The sequence below is a fragment of the Vulpes lagopus genome, chromosome 3, assembly GCF_018345385.1.
Source record: "Vulpes lagopus strain Blue_001 chromosome 3, ASM1834538v1, whole genome shotgun sequence".
NCBI classification, from domain to species: domain Eukaryota; kingdom Metazoa; phylum Chordata; class Mammalia; order Carnivora; family Canidae; genus Vulpes; species Vulpes lagopus.
In genome coordinates, this window is record NC_054826.1 from 104394323 (window position 1) to 104419233 (window position 24911).

Below are 24911 nucleotides of genomic sequence, written 5' to 3' on the forward strand. Positions count from 1 at the left end.
GAGTAAAGCCGTGCCCCTGCCACCCACAGGTAGGACAGAGCCTCATGTGGTCCAAGTCACTGCCCCCACCTCACTGGCCGCCCCCCTCCTGGGAGGAGCATGGGCACTCTTGAGAAGGAAGGGGAGGAGGCACCTCTGGCCATTGATGGTGACAAGGTGGGCTCTCAGTTCTGGGGGCCAGGAGTGGTAGGGTAGGCAGGTCCCCGTGCTCTCATCTGGGAAATGGCCCCAGCAATCCGCACCCAAGGAGGCAGCCCCGAGAGGGGTGGACGGCCGGGGCAGGGCAGAGGGGCCCTGACAGGCTGGAGGCCATGCCTCCCCGAGCTCACGCCTGCGGGCTAGCTGCCAGCCCCAGGCACTGGGCCACCATGCGGGGCTCTCGCAGGTGGAGCAGGCCTGGCTTCGGGGAGGTCTGGCTTAGCTGGGGGCCCGGGTGACCCTGCCATGCTGCCAGTCTGCTCCCAGGACTGCACACAAGGGACCTGTGGATTGGAAGGCGGGAGACAGGTGTCCCAGAGCTCGCCACCCACTGAAGCCCCCCCTCTCCTGCCCATCAGGGACAGCAAGGACAGGAGTGGTCCTGGTACTGAAGCCCCCCCACCCTGCCCCACAGGGACAGGGAGGGCGGGGGCCATCCCATCAGCTTAGGCAGAGGTGGGCCAGGAGGGCCAGCAGGTCTTGGAAACCGTGAGACCTCATCTGCAAGCCCATCCTTCAGAGGCTGACCCATCTGCCCCTTGAAGGGATGGTAGGTGGGGAAGGCCCTCGGCTCTGGCTTCCAGGAGCGCCCCCTTACTTTAGGCATCTCATTCACCCCAGATCAACCTTCCCTCTCCCTCCTCCCACCTCCTGCAAGACCTGACCTGAGACTTGGCCACATACCACCCGGGGGGTGGGGGGAGCAATCCGCATTCAAGGGCCAGGGGCTCCTGGTCAGGGCAGACGGGACACTCGGGAATCACGCCCACCATTCAGAAGGCCAGCTCAGCCACGTCCACCTGCCTGACCCCCTCCCCATCCCAAGGCTGTCCTGATGGACAACCCCCCTCCAAACCTAGGAGACCCACCGCAGGTGAGGATGGTGTCAGGGGGCCGGGACACGGGCAGGGGGGGTGCAGTGGCCTAGCACATCCAACGCCCCCCCCCCACACACACTCAGGGACTTGACCCAAAGCCCCAGTCACAAAACCAGGCGGGTCTGAAACCAGAAGACTTTATTGCAAAGGTACAAAAGCATCACAGCAGAGATGTACAGCAATAAATTAGGTGGTGGCTGTGAGGGGACAGGGCAGGCGCAGGGCACGTGTCAAACGGACAAGGACCACAACGTGGGGTCTCTTCTCAATAATTTATACCATAAAAGCAGCACAAAAATAAATATTGAAATGGAACAGCCGAGCAACGGAGGCGAGGACACAGGAGGCCCTGTCACCCAGATGGATGAAGGCACTGCCCCCCTCGGGAAGGACCCGTGTGTCTGAAGCACAGGAGACAAGGGGACAAACCCAAGGGACAGAGGTCCTTGCCTTTTCTCTTAAATAAAAAAAAATCCATATATTAAACGTGTGACAATGGAATCTCAGTGAGCTGAAAGGAAAAGCGCGAGAATGCTCCGGTCTTCCGTCTCTGGCCCCCAGCCCCCCAGGGAGCGGGCACACAGGGGGCCCCAGGGCAGGCGGGATGTGGAGGGGAGCAGCGGGCAGCCGGGGTGGGGGTGATCGGCTCCCACCCCCACCCGACCCAAACTGCAGCTCTGCTCTATCAGGGATTTACAGTAAAAACAGGAAAAAAGTTACGAAAAATCTGTACGATAAAATGTGTATATAATTTTATATATATATATACTTTTCTCTCTTTTAAATATTTCCCCATGGTCCTTATTGATATCCAATGTGGATTACCTACCATGGCTATGGTATTGACAGCTTTTTTTTTTTTTTTTTTAAATACACTGGGCCTTTTGCTCTGTCAGGATCCAGCATGCCCAAGACCCTTCACCCTCCCCCAGGACAAGGCCAAGCCAAGGCCGCAAGGCAATGCTGCTGCAGAGCCCCAGACGTCTTCCGGCCGCCCCTGACAGCAGACACAGGAGGAGGATGCAGCCGTTGGGGCCACATGTCCTCTTCCTCCGGGAGGTGGTGGGTGGCGGGGCCAGGAGGAAGCTGGGAGCTTGAACTCACCGACCACCCCCAAACCCCGCAGCCCTGGCATCGCTCCAGCAGGGGCAGGAAGGGGCGGTCCAAGTTTGGAGCACAGAAGCCATGATCAATGGAGGAGGTTTGCAGGGGAGGGAAGCCCCAGCAGGGATCACCAAGGTCATGAGGGGTGCCAAGGGGGGGAGAAAGAGCAGGTGAAGGTTCCAGGTAAGGATGAAGCACCAAGGTGGCTGTGTCCCCTTGTCCCCTGTACCAACACACCACCCAGGTCCTTGGGAGGTGGCCCCATGCCTGTGTCAACTCCCTTGTCACACCATCCAGCCCCTCCTGCAGAACCACAGCCTGCCCTCGAGGACCCTGCCAACCTCACCCCATTCCACACAGAACCCCTGCGCGTCCACCCCCAGACCCCGCCACCCCTTCCTGCACCTGCTCCACCTTCCCCAGCTGGCTGCTCCCCGCCCAGCAGCTACTACTCCTCAGTGGGGACCTCCCTGGGGTCCCTCCAACAGAGGGAAAGCCAGCAACCCCCACGGAAATCTGGTACACGTGACAGGCCACACCAAGCCGCTCTCCTGCAGCCCTTGTGCTGCTGGCGTGCTGGTGTGACGGCTGGTGTGATGGCAGGCCTGTCCTGGGGCACACACACACACAGCCTCTCAGGCAGCCCTCCCTTCATCTCCGGTAAGGCTAGAGCACTGTCATGGTGCTTTTTGTCACCAGGGACAAATGGTTCCTCCTAGAGCACCAGAGCTCAGTCAGGGCAGCGAGGGGGTTCCTGCACCAGCTGGTGGATGATAGCAGGCCACTCCTGGGGGCAGTGGAAGACAGAGGGCCTGCCATCAGGGCCACGGGGCCAGGAACCTTGTGGACCTTCCCTCCATACACCCCGACTCCCAGTGGCACAAGACGCACACCCCTGGAAAAGGACAGTCTGGAGAGAGCTGGCAGGGCCCAGAGGAAGGCCAGGTGGGTGCATGTGTGCGTGTGTGCATGTGTGCGCATGTGGGAAGGCGTGCAGCACACGGTCTCACAAGACCCCATCTTTAGCCAGCACCCTCGTCCCCGCCACGAGTCTCTACTTGGGCTCAGGTGTTAGGGGTTCTGCTCCCCAGGGGAACCGCTGATGGGCATGAGAGGGATGCCCACCACCCGTCCGCCCGCCCACCCAGCACCCGGGCTGCTGCACCCCAAGGCCCAACCCCCGGTCAGGCACTAGGAGGCAGCTGAGAAGGGCACGGAGGTGGAGGAAATCTCGGCAGACTTGACGATGGTGATGACGCTGGTGGTGGCCACCTTGGTGGGGGTGACAGGCCCGCGGGCCACGGTGCGGGCGAAGGTCTGCAGGGCCTCGTACTTGGAGCGCAGCGCGTCAAGCTCCAGCTTCATGCTGCTGTTCTCTCGAGCCAGCTTCTCCACTTCCTGCTGCAACTCCACCCGCTGCCGCTCCAGCTCCTCCTTCTGCGTCACGCGCTTGATGCGGCAGCTGGCGGCGTAACCGCGGTTCTTGAGCGTGCGCCGGCGCTGCTTCAGGCGGACCACCTCCTCCTTGGTGAGGCCTCGCAGGTGCTGGTTCAGCTCCCGCACCGACATGGACACCAGCTCGTCATCGCTGAGCACCGGGGCGTTCTCGCCCGCCTCCTTCTTGACCTGCAGGGGCCACAGCACAGGGGTCAGCACAGGGACACGGGGGTGCCGTAGGGGGGCAGCAGGAAGGACTTGCCACAGCGGGCCCCCAGAGCTGGCTCAGTGTGTCTACGCTGGGACAAAACCTGGTTCCGGGCAGCAGAAAAACCTGGCAGCACTGCCTCTGCCGCCCAGGCTGGCCTTCACTCCTCCATCATGGATTGGGGGTGGTCCCTGTGGGGTCACCTGACACCACACACACAGAATGCAGGTGGCTCTCTGATGGGGGTCACTGGCTACACCTGACCCTCACCTGGTTCCCACTGGCTACCCAGACCCTGCAAGGCCATGGCCCACGTGCATGCCGCCCTCTGTGAAGCTCCAGTGCCGGGGGGTGGGATGGACACAGGCAGGTGAGGGGCAGGAAGGCACGGCAGCCCATCCTTCCACACCCCTCCGACCTAGTGGGACCTCAAAAGGGGTGTGGGTGTGCACGGCTCACCACAAATGCTCAGAGTTCCCTCTCGTGCCAGACCCAGCTCTGCTCCCAGGATGAGACAGCCAACCAAGAGCACAGGCTACCGGCCTCAGAAGCTGGGTGGGCCTGGGAGGCAGCACACACTGCGCACAGTCGGAGCCAGGCCCTGGGAGCTGGAGCATCACCATTCACACGTGCTGCCTTGCCAGGGGTTCTAGGGGATGGAGGCCACACTGCCCACGCCCGGGTGCCGGGGTGATGACATCCAAGCCAACAGAGATCCGGGGATCCGCTCCTACACCTCACCCTCCCAAGGAGTGATCCCCCGGATGTCAGAGCTGGCATCTCCCATGGCCACAACCCTCAATTCTGTCACCACCGCTCTGCGACATCTCCTCTAGCCAACAGCCCCCACAAACACACTCTATTCCAGGGGGTGGGACTTCCTTCCTCACACTCAGGGCAATCCTGGGAAAGAGGGGCTGCTGGGGTCTGAGCCAGGACAGAAACAGGGTCTGCTCACCCCTAGTCCCACTTACCTTTAACCCCTTGTTTGGTTTGGGATTAGTCGTCATAACCTGGGCACGTCACCCGAACAGAAGGCCTTGGAAATTGGAACTACAAGATCACATAAGAACACAAAAGTGAGCAAGGTTAGGTTCTGGCCAGGCTGGGGATGGGACCTGCTGTCGTCATAAGTGACCCGAGGTGGGGACATCCCCACCGTATAGATGCTCCAAGGAGGCTCAGCTCCTCGTTCCGAGTCACCCCAAAAGATGGGAGCCAGCCAGGCCTGAGGGGCTTGCCGAAGGGTCGGCATCCTGGCCACACCCCCCACTCCAGCATCAGACCACCAAGTCACCCAGACCCACCTTGGCCCAGCGCCTGGCAGCTACACGGCTGTCCTGTGCCGCCCCTGCCCACCAGGCCTATGCTGCCAGGGGTGGGGGTGGGGGGCACCAGAGCAGCTGTTGCTTCCTGTCCTCACTCCCTCTGAGCTGAGACGCTTGCACCCACCATGCACAGGTTGCACGTTTAAGGGCCAAAGTGCGCAGCAGCAAAGCTCCCACCAGGGAACAGCCACACCCAGCACCTGAAGGGCACTGCTGCCCCCAGGATGGCACCCTGCCCTGGCAAGAGCCCCCAGTACCCCTGACCTAGCCTGGCTCCAGAGAGGAAGGGCTCCTTCGGGGAGCACACCCCAAGGGACGGGTGGAGCCCCCACCCGCCGGGGCCCCGCCCTCCCTAGCAGACCTACCTCCGCAGAGAGCACTGCAGCTGTGGCATCACCACCCCCACCTGGGCTGCCCTACAGCCATGACCTGAAGCCCATGAGGTGGGCGGGGGCTCCCTACACTGGCCAGGGCAGGATCCAGGAGGTGGGGAGCTGCCACCGCACGAGCTCATCGACTGTCTGGCGGGAGTCCTCCCCGGCGCCCGCCAGCCCCCACCGCTGCCCGCCCTTCTAGTTTTCGCGTCTGCATTGTGTCACACATTCTAATCATTCATGAAAAAGCCAGCCAAAGCATCCCAAGCATGATTCCCCTCTGATAGTTGCCATGGCGACCTTGGGAAGTAGCCAACCCTTGATGGTCGTCATGGAAACAGAGAAGCCCACAGCAACAATGGCTTTGGGCAGGCGGGTGCAGACATCACAGGTTGTGGGACAGTAAACAAACCCGTGTGCCCTGGCGGCTGGCTGGGGAGGATGAGGGGAAGGGGTTCTAGAGTTGCCAGCACACTCTGTTGCTGGGTTAGGGACCAGGGTCCACATTCCAAACGCCAGGTAAAGTGAACTGAGCAAAGAGAACATGAGAAAAATGCATGGCGGGGGAGGGGGCAGGCCCCAGAGAAGGAGCCGCACCAAAGCCTCCATCTCCAGGGCGAGTGGGACTCGGTGGGTGACTCCACCCCGCCTTCCTTCACGCATGGCCCTGGGACCCCGAGTGCAGCACAGCCTAGACCTGTCCCCCCACTGCTCCTGCCTGCTGCTCCCAGAGGGTCTCAGCACCCAGGCCACTGGACCCCCAGTCAGCCCTGGCAACACAGCCACTCTCCCGGGCACTAATAATGGATGATGGAGAGCAGAACAGCAGCAGGGCTGAGACCAGGCACACCCTTGGGGGCACCGGGCTCCTCCGCACCCCCCACACGTGTGCATGAAACAGATACGCAGACACAGCAGGATGGGTGATCCCGGCAGGGACACAGGAGCTGCTTCCTGACAGCAGCCTGACCCCCAGTATCTGTGGTGTTGGGGGGGGGCACAACGAGTGTCCCTCCCTCCAGGTGCTGGGGTCAAAGCCGAGCTAGAGAAGCCACCTGGAGGGCCAGCAGAAGCCAGGCAGCTGGGAGAGCCATGAGAAACTTTTCCACGGGCACAGGAGGGGTGGCCGGGTGCCATTCCAGCACACGTCAGCGCACAAGGGCCTGGAGCCGCCAGGGCATAGCTGTGCGGTGAGTCACAGCTGTTTACAGAGTGAGGAGCTCACATTCCCACAGACCTAAAGCCCTCCCACCCTGCACGGACCGCCCAGCCTGCCTGATGAGAAAAGGGAGGCCCCAGAAAAGGAGGGACCTCCTCTCAGACCCCGACCAGCAGGGGCTTCTCTCCCTCACCATCAGTGAGGGGCCAGCTCAGCCAGCACCCAGGGCCACACAGGGCTTTGGTCAGGGCAGGTACACCTCCTCTGGGGACCTGCCCTCCATGACAGGCAAGGTGGGATGTCCAGGTAACCAGGATGGGCACAGGACTGGGCCACGGCGCTCCAAGGGCTCGGCCCCTCCTCTCTGTCTGCACAGGCCCCCTCAGGGTCCCTTGGCTGTCTGCAAGGTCAAGGTCACCTGGGCAAAGCCCCATGTCTACCAGCTCTGAACCCACCCGCCCACCTCCCTGGCCTTCTGGGAACAGGATACAGATGAGCGCCTCAGCAGAGGTGGGAGAAGAGTGGCCCCGAGCCCACCTGGGGTCCAAGCAAGAAGGGACGCCTCTCTGTGGGATGGTGCCACGCTGCGGTCTGACCCCTGGGGACTCCCTGCTGGTTTCAGACCACCTGTTCAACGGGAGAGTACACGCGGAGGTGATCATCGCCTTGAGACAAGGTTGGGGGGAAACCCAGTAAAGCTCTTCTCTCTGTAGGTCTCAGGCTCTTTTTCTGAAAATGAGGGGATCGGAACCAGGGGTCCCAGGCTTCTGTCCAGCTCGCTGAGGCCTCAGTTGGGCCGAGTGGGGGACGCCAAGGAGATTGGGGGCTCCATTCAACCCCCAGGGGGCTAGGGTCCATACCAGGAAACCCCTGAGAAGCCAGAGACTTGGGGACAGGTGGGCAAGTCCCAGGTAAGGGCAAACACTGTCCAGGGCCTTCTGCTCGCAGACACAACCCCACTGCCTCAGGAGGACCAAATCTTGGCCTCCGCCCCCTCCTGAGGCACCCGCTCGACTGGAAGTCTCCTCCAGCTGCTGGAAAGCACAACTGTCTGCCTGCCCTGCCAGCACCCAGTAGTCTGCCCCCAGAGGCACCTCACAGCCTCAGGGCCACAGTGCCAGGGACCCAGATCCAGGAGCACAGGGCTGGCCAGGCACTGCCCTGCTTTCGTGAGTTCAGTATACAGACAAAGCACCATCACTCCCCTCTGCCAAGCTATACAACATATATGCAGTAGTGAACTAAAGTCACTTCAAACACAAAAGGCAAAAAAACCCCTAATAGTTTGCTTTTGGCAATAGGTTCAGAGAGAGGTTTCATACCTGTGCAAGTTTGTAAAACAACTGATTTTAAAACAACTGCCCTAAAACATGTATTTATAAATGACTGAACCTCAGGCAACCTCATGGCCACCAGAGCGCAGGAGGGACTGTGTTCTGGTCTTGGGCTGGACCCCAGCCAGAGTTAGAGACCTCGGCCCTGATAGGCCAGGCCTCAGGGCCAGGCCGGGCGGAGCGCTGGTGAGGTGGCCCTCCTTCCTTTCCACAGCAGGCTCGATACCAGTGCCACCGCACCAGCAACAGGTCAGGACCAGGACCACCCCACGACTCTCCGACAGCTGCACAGGATGACACTCCGGCCATCATCTCCCGTCACTGCTAACTAACAAAACCCGCCATGAGTGGATGGAGTGCTCATCTCTCTCCACAGGCTTTTCTGAATTCCAGTAAAGTCACCTGAGCAGCCCAATGGCCAGAGCCAGGCAGGGATCCCGGGAGGCGGGTCTGAACCTCTGTGGCGCGCATGCCTGCCCAGCAAGTGAGGGTAAGGACGCCCATGTCCCGCAGCCCTTGAGACGCTGCTGGTCAAGGAGGGCTGCGCTGTATTATAATTTGGAACACCTTTCCGGTGACTGCTTTTCTAACTGAAGAGCTTAGTCTTCAACCCAAAGCCGGAAACTCTATTCTCGTGTCTATCTACACAAAGTCCAGGGAAAGACCGTTTGCCCTTAAAACAAACAAAAACAGACATACCAGCAGCCTAGATGTACGTCAAGTCTGGGGATGGCAGTTTGGAACAAGTTAGGGAGCCAGAGCCTGCCCTCCCTTCTGGGCCCCACCAAGAATAGGCAGGTCGTCCAGGTTCAACAGTCCAGGACAGCCCTTCCAGGGGCAGGTGAGCTGGAGGCCAGGGCCTCAGACCCTCCATGCCCCCAGCATATGTCTACTGCTTGCCCACTGTCCCATTCTGCTCACCTGGGGCGACTGCAGTCCAGGCTGGCCCCAGGGTGCTCTGGCCCTTTCTGCACTGGACCCAGATTCAGGGCCCCAGGGGAACGTTTGCTCCACCAGTAAAGCCGGGTGGCTAATGGGCACAATGGCCTGGGGCTTTGGAGTCTCACAGGGTTCTAATGCTCCCCTTGGTGAGACCCACCTACACCGTAAGCCTCATGTGCAGGAAGCCGAATCTCTGGCCTCCAGCAGAGTGGGGTCTCAAAACACTTGCTCCTGCTCAGTGTGGAGTGAAGGCTACTGCCACTCCTCGTGCCTGCCCCCATTCAGCACCCCAGCTGTTCTGAGCCTGTGTTCCCAGGGCTCTGTGGCTGTCAGGTCCAGGGAGGGAGGAAAGGGGTTCTGTCCTCGAGCAGATCTCCACTCTGAGCAGCAAAACAGCACCTGACTCCCTGGGTGGCTGCAAACCCCAAAGCCCGAAGTCACCGTGACGTGACTGCCTGTGTCCTGGAGGGCTGGGACCCTTCCCACAGGGGGCCCAAAGCTAAGCTCCCAGCTGCACAGTGGGGGACAGGAGTCAACTGTCCCATGAACACAGGTTAACACAGCCAGCTTGCCCCCCAAGCAGATGCCTCAACCAACTGAAGATGGGTCCCAGGACCAGGAGGGTGCACACCTCCCGCTGGACTCCCCTCAATGTGGGGTGCACCCCACCAGCCCGGCCCACACCCAGCCTGCAGGCTGGCCCTGGCTGGCCGCCCTCCGGCAAGACATGACTGTCTGCCTGGCTCGGAGGACGTCTGGTCACCTTGCGTTTGCAGTTTGAGGAAGCTGTGTCATCCTGGCTCTGTCCAGAGGTGACTCAGGCGGCTGCTAAGCTGACAGCAGGCCGAATGCCTCGCCTCCTGGACCACGCCCTGGCCCCTCGCTGCCCTGGTACCCCTCTGGGTGGTCGTCCTGTCTCCAGGCTCCCCTCTGCGCTTCTGTTCGCTCCACAGCTGCCCAGGGGGTCAACCAGCCCCAACCTCCATGTCCAGCCAAGGTTAAAGAGCCAGTGTGTCCGACAAGCCCCAGAGATGCACCCTGTCCCCACACCTGCCCTGCTTCCCAGTCTCCAGCTCAGGTGATGTCCCAGCATGCAATTCATGTCCCCAAGGCCTCACTGCTCCTTCCACATCCACCTGCTGGCCTCAGCCTGCCTCCTTGCAGATGCTCCAGCCCTCCAGCAGCACCTGGCTCAGGCCTCGGCTTCTTCCATCTGGACCTTGGTCCCTCCAATGTAGGCCCCAGGATAGGAAGAAGAACCACCTGCCCAAAGGCCCTCCTGAGCCCCTTGCTCCCTGGCTACCTGTCGCCTTCCAGGCCTCCAGCTCTGCCTTCTAGGGCCCCCACAATCAGTGCTCCTGCCCTCCTCCCTCAACCCCTACTGCACCAGAAAGCCCCCTCCTGCCCTCCCTGTGGCAGGCGGGCACCCTCTGGTGAGCATAAATCAAGGGCTGAGCCCAAGACTTGGTCCTGGTCTCTCTGTCCGAGGCTTGCTCCCCTCGCTGGAAGGAGAGCAGGGGATGTTCTTAACTACACCTGTTCCCCTCAACTTCCAGCAAGTGAGAGGCATGCTGCCTAACCACACATGAGCAGTGCACTGAAGGGAGGGGGCTCTGGGGCACCCCTCGTCCAGGGCAGCCCACGTGACACAGAGAAGCAGGCAGGGTGCTACCCCAGACCCCGGGTGTCAGACTCTGGCGCTATAGGCCAGGTGAGGAGGCTTCAGGCTTGGGGTCCTCATCTAAGCGGGAGGGGGTGAGGGTGGGGCGTGGACTGCATGATCCCTACCATGTATCTCTACCTGTTCTAAAGTTCTATGATTTTAAGACAACACTTTCAATTTCCTGAAACTGCAAGAAAGAGGAAACATGACGAGTCTGGGACTTACAAAAAGCAAAAGTAAACACGGGAGCAATGCATCTTCCATCGGCAGGGAGCAGGGAGGCGGGGAGCAGAGGGGAGGGTGAGTCACTGTTTACTGCTCTGAGGAGCAGCCACACAGAGAACGCTCACAGCTGCCCGGGTTCCATTTCCCGTGTGGACTGGACCCTAAAGCCAGAAAGTCCACTCCAGAAACCTTTAGACTCGGGACCAGGCAGGCCTTCTGCTCGGCTCCTGAGACAGTAAACAGACTCTCCAGCTATTGGAGCTCCAAGAGAGCCCGCGTGTGGGGCAGCAGACACTTGGGCGGACGAAGGTGGGTTGGGAAAGCCACCTCACTGCAGCCCTGCTGGGCCCTGGAGACAGGGCTGGAACGAAGCAAGCCACAGCAGTGACTTCCCCAGTAGCCCCAATTCGACTCCCATTTTTAGCAACCACCTTGAAAGTGAGTGGGGCTGAACTTGGACCACATCCCTTAAAGTCCAGCTATGCTCAAACACAGACGCAAAGGCACTCCAAAGAGAAGTCTTGCTTTGTGTTCCTGGGTCAGTAAACTTTATTTTGGAACCACAGGAGGACAGGGGTTAAGTTCTAAAAGCAGACCTCCCTCCTCCCCCCCTCCCCCCAGCTCAAACTCAAAACACTGCTACTGGGTTACTTACCTCCTGAGGGAAGTTCTGCAAAAGATGTCAACTACCCACAACGCAAGAGAGGTTTAGGTGTGCCTCACCCACGCGCACAGCCCACCTTCCACTTCTCAGACCCCTCCCACCCGAGTGGACAGACACTCTTTAAGGAGCCCCATCCCAGAAGGCACGGTGCTTGGAGAGGCCCAGCGCACACGGTGGAGAGCGGCACTCTGCCGAGATATACCTGTGCTGGGAGGGCTGTAACAGCAAAATCTCCAGTGCCCATAAAGGGGAGGGGAGGGGGGGAGGGGAGGGCGTCCAAGTCACACCGACCCAGGAAGCCACGGACCCCATCTGCGTGTAGGGATCTTCCGCACTAACCATCCAGCGGGGAAGCAGGGCTGCCCGACCAGAGAGCAGCGGGAAACGTAAACAAGAGCATAATCATCAACGCAGAACAGAGCAGGGAACTTCCAGCACCCCAAAACATCAACGCTCCACGGCTGTGTTCTGCTTTGTGAAAGCACCCCACAGCACGTGGCTGGCCACAACAGCACGAGACGCCCAAGGCAAAGCCATCAGCTCTGCCTAAGGTAGACCCAGGTAGGGGGGACCCTCCCCCACCCCGTAGCCCTCCGAGGTTCCCGGGGCGGGGGCGGGGGCGGGGGCAGTGGACGCGGGTAGGCGGACCTGGGAGGGACGGAGACCCCCATTCGCAGACGAGGAAGGTGAGGCCGCGGGGTTTGGGGGAAGTGTCCCCCTCCCCACGCAGAGCTCCCACCCCAAGGCCTGCCTCCGGGGATCCCCTGGCAGGTCAGCTGCTCCGAACGTGACAGCGGTCATGAGTCCCCCCGTCCTGTCGCCCCCGCCCCCAGCGCGGGTGGGCAGCCCCCGCCTGGCAGGGCGGCACCGGCCGGGTCGGCCCCGCGCCACCACGCGCTCCCCTGCACGTGGCCTGTATTTTCGCCCCCGCCTTCCCGCCTCCGAGCGGATCTCGGGGCCCAAGGCACCGCCGGCGGAGAGGGCTGGACGCGGAGCGCCGGGCCCGCCCGCACGCCCCGGGCTCCCCCCCGCGGGGCCCCCAGCCTCCCGCTCGGGCTCGGGCTCGGGGCGGCCCGGGGATCGGGAGAGCGCTCCGGGGCCCCAGGGGCAGGCGTCCCGGCCCGCGCGGCACCTGACGGCAGGTGCGCGGGCCGGGGTCTCGGGGTCCCGCCCAACTTCGCGGCCGCGCCGAGGCCGCCGTGACTCAGCGGCGCGCGGCCCCGCCCGCCCCCGGCCCGCCTCCGGCCGGCCCGGCCCCGGCCCCGGCCCGGCCCCGGCCCCGGCCCCGGCCCACTCGGCCCGGCCCGGCCCGGCCGCTCCTCACCTGGCGTCGCGCGGGGGGCGCGGGCGCGCGGCGGCTCCTCGCGGGCACGCGCTCTCCTCGCGCTCGCGCTCACTCTCGCGCTCCCCTCGGCCGCCGCCTCCGCCGCGCGCTGGGGCTCCGACTTCGCGAAGAACAACAAGTCCCCCCCGCCGCCCGCCGCCAGCCCGCCCGCCCGGCTCCCCAGCATCTGACACCGCTTCCGGGATCGGCGTCGGCGCGCGTCACGCCGCCCCGCCCACTGCGCGCCGCCGCCCGGCCCCGCCCCCCGCCGCCCGCCGCTCGCGGGCCCGGCCCCGCCCACCGCCCACGGCCCGGCCCCGCCCCCTCCCGCCGCGGCCCGCCGCTCCAGCGCCCGCCCAGCGCCCGCCCAGCGCCCGCCGAGCGCCGCCGAGGGCTGCACCTGTGCGCGCAGGTGCCGCGCGCCCCGCGCGGTGGCGGCCGTCCCCGGTGAGGGAGCTGAGCCAAGAGCTCCCCCGTTTCCCACCACCGTGCGCGCCGGCCGCGCTGCTCGCCTCTCCCAGCCGGCCTCGCGCGCACCCCCTCAGCCCCATTGGACCCTCGGGAGACTCCGCCGGCCCAGGGGTGGTCCCAGCGGGAGCCCAGCTTGGGGGCAGGGGGCTCCACCTGGGAATCCAGCTGGAGTTCTCGTCCTGGGGGACAGTGCGCTAGACGCTACTGCCAGAGGCCAGGGTCGTGGGGTCTAATCGGGGAGGGCAACCTCCTTGTACCATGCCCTGCCAGTGAGGAAGGGCCAACTGGCATTGCCCCCGTCCCCGCCATGGACATCCCCATCTGTCCTTTGATTTCTCTTTTTTGGTCAAGAAATGGGTAAAGAACGACGCCTGGGCGGTTCAGAGGTTGAGGGTCTGCCTTCGGCTCAGGTCATGGTCTCTGGGGACCTGCGATGGAGTTTCACACTGGGGTCCCTGCAGGTAGCCTGCTTCTCCCTCTGCCTATGTCTCTGCCTCTATCTGTGTGTCTCTCATGGATGAATAAATAAAATCTTTTTTAAAAAATGGTCAAAGAGAATTATTTCTCTTCTATAGGAATGATGATGAACAGCTTTGGCCCAGGGCCTCAGTGTGAAGGGCTCCCAGGTTCAGGGACCTGGGGAACAGGTCCAGCTCGTGGTTGCAAAGGCAGGCCCAGAACAGTGCCCTGGGTCACAGAGGGGGCGTTCTGGTCCCATGCCAGGTGGAGGATAGTCTGTGGAGGGGACCCCTCTGTAATAATCCACAACAAACAGAGACCAACCTTGAGTCAAACAGTTGAGTCGAACAAAGTTTCACTGAGCTGCTTTTGCAAAGCTGAGGTGACCCACGTCATTCCATGCTTGTGCCTCTGGAAATGATAAGCAAAACCTAAACCACTCCAAGGTTGTGGGGAGAGAACTACTAACCAGTTCTCACTCATTTAGGAAACTTCTGCTGAGGTAACCAGTCACCATGATCAATGAGTGTTCACCACACTCTCACTGTGGGGGCTGCTGTGTGACAGCACAGCCCCCAGCCTCATTCTCTGCTCAGGTGGGCATGCTCCTGGCTGGCCAAGTGTCTTTCTGCTGTGTGCACAGCTAAGTAAGTAAGTCCTACTGATTTGTTGTTTTACTTCTGGTACATGAGAACTTCACATGTCATGGTGTCAGAAGTGGGATCAAAAAAAAAAAAGGACACCCCCCACACACACATACACACACACACACAATGACTCCAAGGCTGCTCTGCAAACAGGTCTCAGCACCCACAGAGCCCACTCAGCTCACCACTTTCTCATCAACCCTGCAGTTTGAGGGTGAGTCTCTGGGATCTCAGCTCTGCTCTATGGTGTTCTAAGCTCTCCACCTTTATTGTGCATTCCTGCCCAGATGGCCAGAGGGGTTTTATAAAACATTCTCTCTGTGTGTCCCATCCTGTAAAGACCCTTTTGGAACTGTGTTTTGTGCTCCTTTTGTCTTTTAGCAGCTTCTGCTTGTGCCAATCAGAGTGCATTCCATTGTCCCTTAATGGGTTTGAACAAGAAAAGGTATAAAAGACACGGGTTTTGTTATTATTGTTTTGTTTTAGTTTTGGTTTTCAGGGGGGTTAGTAAGGGAAAAAGAGTAATTTTGTCTTAAAGTTAAATGATTATTCTGGAATAACAAAGGAAAAAGATAGGAAAAACCTAAAGGGATACAGAAAATTGCAAGAGGTTTGTGGGAAAAGATCTTGAAAAAACAATTTAATGTGTGGTTAAATGGTCTAAGATTGGAATGGATTATTTAACTTCCAAAAAAAGAATTTTAGGGGGTGTCTGCCTGGCTCAGTCAGTAGAGTGAGTGACTCTTAATCTCTGGGTCATGAATTCAAGCCCCATGTTGGGCATGGAGCCACTTAAAATTAAAAAAAAAAAAAACAGATTTTTAATATCAAAAGTACACCAGTACAAAATTAGAATTTGTTTTTTGCTCTGTTAAAGTCACAAAAATATTTTAGGTTATCAGTCCACCCCTAATCAGAAATTATATTTATTTATGAGAGACACAGAGAGAGGCAGAGACATAGGGAGAGGGAGAAGCAGGCTCCCTGCGGGGAGTGCAATGTGGGACTGGATCCCAGGACTTTGGAATCATGACCTGAACCCAAAGCAGACGCTTAACCACTGAGCCACTCAGGCATACCCCTAATCAGAAGTTATAAATAAAGGTTTTTCTTTACTTTTGATGTAATCTGCCTACGAAACAAAAACTCTGTATTTTATGAATATAATTTTCCTGTGCTTTACTAAGTCTTTGATTACCTAGAAAAATAACTGAGTCTTCTCTATTAAAAGAATTAAGGTCATTTTTACAACTCTGTAACTTTCTGTATTTGCCTTTGAAAATTTTAATCATCACTCTGGTGCCAATGGATAACTATGTACTGTTTTCACAGTGAACTATGATCCTATTTGATATTTGATCCTATTTGATATCCTTTGGATATCTTTGACAAACTTCTCAAAAATCAAATTCTAAATGAAGTTTTTTTCTTTAACCTCAAACTAACTTTGGGATTTTTAAAAGGACCCCGGACGATCTCAAAAGATTTGTTCTTTCTCCTTATAACAGGAATTCCGAACTAATTAGGCTTATTTGATATATGACATTACATGGGAAGCATTGTCTAATAAGTGATGATAACCCTTTAGCTTACGTTTGTATAATTTTTTGTTAATAATATGTTCATTCCAGATATTCTATGAGATTCTTGAAAACCTGACATGTACTGTTACAATGTTATTAGTCATAATTCTAGTTATTGTATTAAAATGTATGTCACAGAAAAAAACAAACTTCCTTGTCAATGGTGTTATAATGAACTTTCACAGATCTTTAACCATGGCCACTTTAAGTCTGTTACCATTTACAGACCCTTATTGTTTTACTCTGATGCTTTTGCAAAACTGTTCTTGCAAAAATGCTTTCTTTTCAAAGACATTCCCAGGAGTGATCCTGACAAGCACTCTAGAATGCAGCTCTTCTGATAACTTCAAGACCATAGCACTGAACTGAGTGAGAACTTCTAAAACTTTTCATGGAAAACTAATTGATTCATAAAGCCACTAACCCAAGATGAGGCAAAGCAAGAATTAATTACAAAACACTGAACGGGGCACCTAGGTGGTTCAGATGGTTAAGTGTCTGCCTTCAGCTCAGGTCATGATCTCAGAGTCGTGGGGTCAAGCCCCAAGTCAGGCTCCCTCCTTGATGAGGAGTCTGCTTCTCCCTCTGCCTCTGCCCACCTCAATCCCCCCTCTTCCCCTTTCAAGTAAATAAATAAAATCTTTAAAAAAAAAAAACACCAAAGGAGATGACTATAATTAGAACATTTACAACATTGCTAGTTCTTTCATGTCTTGTTTTCTGGGTGTAAAGGACCCCATTTCTCCTCTGTCTTAAGCTATCTATGGTGTACAACAATTTGGTAAAGTGGATCTTTGCAACAGAGGTTGAAATGTGTTTCTTTTTCTCCCCATATGATCTCTCTAGAATTCAGGAAACTCTTGTTAAATATTCTTATTTTTAACAATATTCATGTTTGCATAAGTTCAATAAGAATCTTTTTCCCCTAACAGGACATAACTGGCTTGGCTTCTTGGTCTGGACAGGCTCTTGAAAGTCCAATCTGAGTTTTCTTGTGAAAAGTTCCAGCAAAACAGACCTACAAGCACCTATGTGATCAATCACTATTTTTGTGCACTTGTACAAATAATCAGACTGAGTGTGTTAAAACTAGTCTTAATTTGCAAATGAATTAGTCTTACTATGGTTATCTTTGATAGAAATGGAGGATGATTATAGGGAGAAAAATATATTTCAATAATACGTCTTTGTGGATATCAGATTCTAGTGTTGTTTCTTGTCTTTGAGATATTGTTTTATACCTATAAACTGGGCTAGATCATCAGTTCTAGTTTCATCCAAAACTTGGATAGAATTCTCCAAACTAACATCTCTAATTCTCCCGTTCTCTTGACTTGGAATCACTATGAAACGAAAACCCTCCTTTTCCCAAAGCTATGCAAGCGAAAGCTTGACAACCTGATATCAGCTTCAGAGAAATCACAATGACTCATGTATGGAGAGTCTCCAAAGTGACTCGTGCTGATATGTGGCTGCTCAGAAAGATCATGCTGCAAACCAGGAAAATGGGTCAGATCACTACTGCCTGTTCTCGCCCCCTCTGGAGATGCTCCAAACCCAACACCTAGAAACTCAAGTGGCTGCTCTCCAAACTCAGAGACTGAACTTACAATTCCCTTGAAGGAATAACCTTTGTTTTTCTTGTGTTTGCATAGAAATGTCTGTCATTAAGTTACCTGATTGCTCAAACCATACCTGACTTAGGTGGAAGCCCACCTGTGGCATTGGCTCCTAAAGTACAATGGCCTCATTTGCCCTGTGCTGAGTAATTGTGAGGCTGAGTGATTGCTAACACATTACATGTGCCTTTGTAAGTAACTTCAAACAATTGTAATCATTGAATGTATTTGATTCGTGGCATGTTGTCTCCTGGGGAACTCTGCTCTGGGGAACCTTTCCATCCTGCTTATTGTCCTCCTTACTGTCGTCATACTGGCTTCTCCAGGATGTTGCACACTCTCTGGGTATGAATGCTGATGGCAGCCACCCATGTGCCAAACAGTGTCCATTAGAACCAGACACCTGGATGAAGTCAACAAGAACCACAGAAATGATGAAGATGTGACATCACGACCCTCCAGCCTGAAGATTCAGTCGAAAGTCAGAAGGCGAAGAAAGAACCTCACTGATATGACCAGCAAAAGGGGAGAATTGCTAAAACCCAGAACAAACAGAGACCAACCTTGAGTCAAACAGTTGAGTCAAACAAAGTTTCATTGAGCTGCTTTTGCAAAGCTGAAGTGACCCACGTCATTCCATGCTTGTGCCTCTGGAAATGATAAGCAAAACCTAAACTGCTTCAAAGCTGTTGGGAGAGAACCACTAACCAGTTCCCGCTCATTTAGGAAAGTTCTGCTGAGGTAACCAGTCACCATGAGTGTTCTGCTGAGGTAACCAGTCACCATGAACAATGAACCTCACTCTGACTGTGGGGGCTGCTGTGTGACAGCACAGCCCCCAGCCCCATTCCCTGCTCAGATGGGCATGCTCCTGGCTGGCCAACTGTCTTTCTGCTGTGTGCACAGTAACTAAATAAGTCTTACTGATTTGTTGGCTTTACTTCTGGTACGTGGGAACTTCTAACACCTCCCAAGTCATGTGGCCTGCCAGCCCACCAGCGCCACATTCCTATCCCCAGCACCCGGGTGGGAGGCTGAGTGTGGAGGAAACTCACCAAGACTCTGGGGGTGACAGCAGGCCCCCATGGGCGCAGCTGTGGGAGCAGTGCTCACGGGCCTCAGGCACCTTGCAGGCGGTGGATTCTGGGAAATAAGCAGGAGAAAGTGCCAGGAAGTAGCCTGTGGCTTCTCACTGCAGAGAAATGGCCCTCTTTCTGAGTGACTGTGTCCTCATTGGGCCAAATTGGCTTTGTGGACAACCAGGCACAGGGGTGTCTGCTGACTGTCTCAATGGGCACAGCAGAGCAACAGCAGCCCACCTCTCCAGGGTTGACTGCTCCCACCAGGGGATGTGAAAGTGGTTTGTCCTCCCCAAACCCTCTGTCTTCAGAGGCAATGCTGGAGCTCCATCCGCTCTGATGTTGTGTGTGACATGGTTTCTCATGAGGGTCCTCTTTCCCCTAACTGGCCTGCAGATTTTTATATTAATGTTGGGTTTCTAAGAGCACTCACAGTGCTCTCATGTCAGCTCCTGGAAGGCGGGAAGAGCAGGATGGCTGGGCACTGGGACCCAGGAGAGGGGAGGTGCAGGTCATGCTCATGGGCTCCTGATTTCACATTCCTAACCTCACTTTCTCCAACTCTAAAACAGGCTCAGTAAAATAGAACACAGACATATTTGTCAATAAATGATGTTGAAACAATGTGATGACCCCTTACAGAAAGGTGGAGCTGGGTCCATCTGCACACAACACACACCAGCACTATACACTTCAAATGGATCAAAAAGATTTAACATTTTTACAAAAAGATCAAAAATCAAAAAGATTTAACATTTTTACAAAGAAACCACACACGATGAAAACGTTCTAGAAATGGATGGTGGATGCTTGCCATAGGGACACACTTAATGCCACTCAACTGTGCACTTAGAAGTAGTTAAAATGGTAAATTTTAGGTTATGTATATTTTACTGAAATAAAATGAATTTTAAAAAAACCATTAAAAATATTTGCAGAAAATACAAGTGACTCCCTTTAAAACTTTGGAGCAGGAAAAAGGTATTTAAATCATGATTAAAAACCTGGACACATAAAAAAGACTTAAGGCAAAAATCAACATAAGCAAAGACACAACACAAAGTATACAGTAGGAAAAAATATTTGCAGTCCACATCACAAAGGGCTATCTCCCTTAATCTACAAAAGACTCCCAGGAATATAAAAGGAAGAGACAAATAAAAAGGACACAGGATAGGAAGAGATCACAACAGAAAAAAAAACAACTAAATTCAGAGAGAGGAAGATGTGCATAATCAAAGCACACATGTTAAAACAGTATCAAAACTCCATTTTGCATCTGTCAGAACTCAAGACTCAGGGGGTGTCCTCCAATGGCAAGGTAGGAGGAACAGGGGCACAGCTGCCAGTGGGGGTGCAGGAGGGCCATCTGGCGGCCCTTTCATCCTTGCCATGGACCTTCCTTGACCTCAGGCCTTCCCCCTTCTAGAGCTCCATGCAACAAGTGCACCTGTTCACAAGTGAACTAGGGGTGTACGAGACTTGTTGTGAGAGCAAAAAGTAGTCACTGCTAAAGGGCCAGCTAAGTGAGAGGCGGGCCCTGGGGTGCCATACAGCAGCAAAAGCTACATGGAAAGGTGCATGTGCAGGTCCATAAGATCTGGGGCACACGGTGGGTGAAAAGCAAGGTGCCTCACTGCATGTAACTGCACCGCCTTCAGTGTGAGGAGGGAGGGGGATACTACGGATGTCCGTGTGCCAAAGGAACCTGCCAAAGGAGAGGACAAGCTCATAATGAGCATCTGCTTACACTAGATAAAGTGCCCCCTTCGTCCTGCGGGGGCTGGCAGTCCCGTGACTGTCGGGTCCCAGAGAGTAGCAGGACCTGCCCCTTGGCCAGCTACGCATGCCGCCCCACCCTCCTTCCAGAAAGTTGGATGTAGGGAGTGCCACAGGGTGGACTCAGGTGGCCCTGGCCAAGGTCCGGGGCAGGGCAGGGCACCAATCACTCTGGGGGAAGAGGAGAGGCAGGGGCAGGGCTAGGCTGTAGCCCTGTGGGGGCAACTGCTCTCGCTGAAGGGGCCCCCGGTGGTCACAGCCTTCATAGCCCCTGACCCCAGAAACGTAGAGGGTTGAACCTTGGGTGGGCTGGCCTTGGCGACAGCCTGCTGCATGACCCCCACACACATGTAGGGCAGCCAAGTGCAGTCCTCTAGGAAGTCAATGGGGCGGGGTGTTTGTACCCCACACCCTGTAAGGGGGCAGTCTTTGCAGGCGGATGTTTGCTGACCTGGAACAGATGACTCATGCTTCTGTGCAGGGTAGGCAGCGCTCAGCAATGCCCTTCCCTCATCCTTTGCTGTCCATTGACTGCCCTTGGGGACAAAGGAGAAGTCTCCCTTTCCAACACCCCAGGTGACGCGCACCTGCCTGCACCTCTCTCTGATGGCATGTACCTTCTCTCAGGGCCTGTCCTCAGCCCACTCCCTAGCAGGTGCATGTCCAGCTCAGTCCCTACAGCTCAGAAGGCCAAGTCCTCTGCCATGAAGCAGCTGATGGCTACAGTGGGAGCTTAGGTGGTGGCCGAGACCCTCTATCTGCTTGTCCCCAGCTTGCTTCTGGTGCGAAGGAAGTAGTTGGCTCTTCTTGGAGAGGGTCTTGGAACCACCTTTTTCTTCACTAGTGGAGGGGAAAGGCTCCTCTGTACCTTAGGTCCAGGGGGAGCAGAGTTTGGCTTCCAAATGTTCCTCTGGAAGGAGCCAGCTGTGTGGCCTTGGGCAGGTCCTCCGTCTCTGAGCCCGTTTGCTAAACTGGGAATAGGATTGACAGACGATGGCCAGACATGGGAAGTGACTCTGTAATATGCAGAGCTCTCAGATGAAGACTCCCATCACTCTGATAATGATATTGATATATTGTAAAGTAATAAAGTTGGTTTCCATTCATACTTCGAGGGCAATTGGGTCAAGAATCCTGAAGAACAGGGATGCCTGGGTGGCTCGGCAGTTGAGCATCTGCCTTGGCTCAGGTCATGATCCCAGAGTGCCGGGATTGAGTCCTATATCAAGCTCCCTGCATGGAGCCTGCTTCTCCCTCTGCCTCTCTACCTCTGTCTCTCTCTCTCTGTCTCTCATGAATAAATAATTAAAACCTTTTTAAAGAAAAATAATAAAATCTTAAAAAAAAATTCCTGAAGAACATACCCCTCCCGCCTTCAATCCCCACCCCCACCCCCACCTGAGAGCAGCGCCGCATCCTCTCTACAAATCAGTGATGTTGCTGCTGACATCTTTGGCCCATCAGCTCCCAGCAGGTCCAGTGAACAGGGCAGGGATGGCGGCCCTCCTGGGCAAATCATGTCTGAGGCCGCCACCCCAACTTGGTGCCACACCCTGCATGCTACAGGGATGCAACAGGAAGGCCTGGCCCAATCTTCAGCAGGGGTACCTGGGACCCAGGTAGTGGCAAAGCTGGCTGATCAAGGCCACCAGCATCCCACTGAGGCTCTCACCCTTCTTCGAAGGCCTGTGGCCCAACCCCTGGGAGTCACAAGAGAGGCAGGCCAGCTGTGACCATGGCCGAGACCACCCTCCTGCATTGGGACACCTTACCAGGTGTCTCTGGGGCAAGAATGGCTGTGCTGCCTTCCCTCCCTCCACCCCAGGAACCACACCATTTACCCTGCAAACAAACACCCTGTTCCTGCCAGTGAAATATGGACATGCTCTAGGGCAGTGGTTCTCATCCGGGGGGTTTCAGGGGGACATGTTCTTACATTCTTGTTTGTGGCAGCCCAAGGAAGGGGGTTTGCTACTGGCATCTAGCGGGCAGAGGCCAGGAATGCTGCTCAATACCCTGCTGCACACAGGACAGCCCCGCACACCAAGAATGGTCAGGTACCAAATGTGAATAGCGGGACAAGGACAGCACAATGGGACAGCCATCTTCCCCTCAATGACTAACGACCACAATGCTATCAATCAATTTCTGTGAATTTTAATCGTTCTTATGCACCAGACACCAGTTTAGGTACATAGCATGCATTCAGTAAACTCCTCTGATGAGCTGGGCAAGACAGCTCTGTCCTGTCCACATTAGGGAGAATCAGAGAGCCAGGACCAGGGCCCGGAGACACAGGTGCAGGTGGAATCAGGTTCAAGTGAGAGGCCCCGTGTGCAAGCATTTATTCTGGCCTTACGCATCATCTTCCCAAGCAGAAATAACCAGCATGTCCACCAAGCGGTGGGCATGGCCCCTTGCCAGATGTCTGTCTGTGGTTGTGGCAGCCAGGAGCCAAGTTTGAAGAGGCGAGTGCACTGCATCTTCCAGGGATGCTGTACCAGTGTCTCCCCGCCAGGAGCGGAATGCGTGTCTTCTCCCAGGAACCTGGCCACGTCTTCCTGACAGAGGACAGTGGGCGTGATGTCCAGTGCTCTGTTTTCCCAAACACCAGCCAGATCTCCGGTGCTCTGGCATTGGCTGGGTGTCCCACAATTCACTGGCATCCTCCACTACTTCCCCGTGTTGGTGCAGATCAGGGGTGAAGGGTTGGGTTCCATGAGCTATCTCCGTGACCTCAGACTTAAGTCCTGAGCCCCTACAGTGCCCCCGCTACTTTTGCTGGCTGACAACAAATTCAGGCTCGGTAGTTCACTGTAATAGAACCAATCACAAAACTCAGGAGGGCATCATACTCGGGGGTACAGTGTTACCATAGAGGAAACAGTGCAGGGGCAGCCAGAGGAGGAGATGCGGGGACAAGAAGTGGGGAGATGAATACTGAGCCTCATGCCCTCTGCAGGCGGCCACCAGGAGCTGTTCCACAAAGTTGCATTGAAGTTCCATTAGGGGTGCAGGATTGAGTAGTTGGTGGGGCCGCCTCTAACCCTTCCTTCCCTTCCCTTCCCCCCTCAGAAGCTCAGGCTCTAATCACTAATTATGCCATCCACCCAGAGGGTCCCCATCCTGAGGCTGTCTGGGGGCCCTACCTGAGGGCACCTCCTTAGCACAAAAACTCAGGCAATGTCAAGAGACCCATTGGGAATAACAAATGACGCTCCCACCTTTCAGGAAATGTCAAGGATTGTAGGAGCTTAGTGCCAGGAACCCAGAGGGAAAACAGATATGATCTTTCTTATTTTAACATGTTACCCGACCTGGCAGCTTCCATCTGGCTCTAGGTCTCCAGGCTTCTGGCTTGGGGAAGCCAGCGCCATGTTGTGAGGAAGCCCGAGTCCTGAGCAGGTGCCACAGCCTACCTTGGGCACAAGCTAGCCGTGCCCAGTGCGACCAGTCACAGAAAACATGGGTCGTAAAGAATCGATACCATGAGAAATGCCAATTGGCACTTGACATCAAGATGCCTGGAAGTCTTATGCTCTTCTTCGATCATGAAGCCTGAGAATGAGAACATCAGTTTGTACTGACCCAACCTGGGACACTTTGTGCCTGACCGTAATGTCTGTACCACAAGTCAGGATGTGCGACATAGTGTGAGTGTGTGGAGGCACCTCTGTCAGCAAAACAGCACCTGGGAACTGTGTTTAGGACAGGGAGTTTCTGGGACATTTGTTTTCTGAATTTATTTACTTTCAAGAAAAGTGAAGGAGGGTCTTTTTCTCATTTTGAATACACTATATGCTCTTTGCAGAATATTTGAACAAGGCCAAATGAGGAGATGAAGCCGTGTATAGCCCCCCTTGCACCCCCGACCACGCTGGGAACACTTGGATGGTCTATAGGGCCCATGAGATGAAGGCCTGGAGTCAGATCTGTGCTGGGCAGGGCAGGAGGGAGGCGGTCATTGCGCAGGTGCCTCCCTTCCCCCAGCTGAAGGACAGAGAGAAGGAGGGGGCGCAGGTGCTGGGGGGAGTGCAGGGGGATAAGCCCTTCCGACTGCTCTCCCCAGAGGAAATGCTGTGTCTGGGGGACAAGACTCTCCCCACCCAAGCTACCTTGCTGGTCCTGCCTGATGTGGGCTGTGACCTCCGGAGGATGCAGCCCCATGCCCTTGACCTCTGACCTCTGCCCCACCACAGCTGACTGGTCACAGAGTGCACCTAGGGGCTTCCACCGGCCACCAAAAGAAGACAGCCTGAGGCCCGTCCTCAGCCTCAGCCATTCCAGGGGGAAATTTTGGCACATGGGTGAGGTGTTGGCTGGGAATGTGTAGCCAGGTCATGAGATACCCTATACCTTAGACCATGGCCATGCTGGCACTGGTTCTCAAACTGTGTTCTCTGGAACCCCAGGGTTCCATGGGGGGCAAGGTATAC

The 24911-nt window shown here is 55.9% G+C and overlaps 1 protein-coding gene across 1 annotated transcript; it reads right to left on the reverse strand.

The window, feature by feature from the left end:
• Positions 1 to 1199: 1199 nt before the first annotated feature.
• On the reverse strand, positions 1200 to 13035 carry MAFK (MAF bZIP transcription factor K). Its single transcript, XM_041749501.1, has 3 exons — positions 12839 to 13035; positions 4800 to 4878; positions 1200 to 3806 (listed from the first exon to the last, which is right to left on the reverse strand). Exons 2-3 carry the CDS (start codon positions 4833 to 4835, stop codon positions 3372 to 3374), a joined length of 471 nt encoding a protein of 156 aa, XP_041605435.1. The 5' UTR covers positions 4836 to 4878; positions 12839 to 13035; the 3' UTR covers positions 1200 to 3371.
• Positions 13036 to 24911: the final 11876 nt, after the last annotated feature.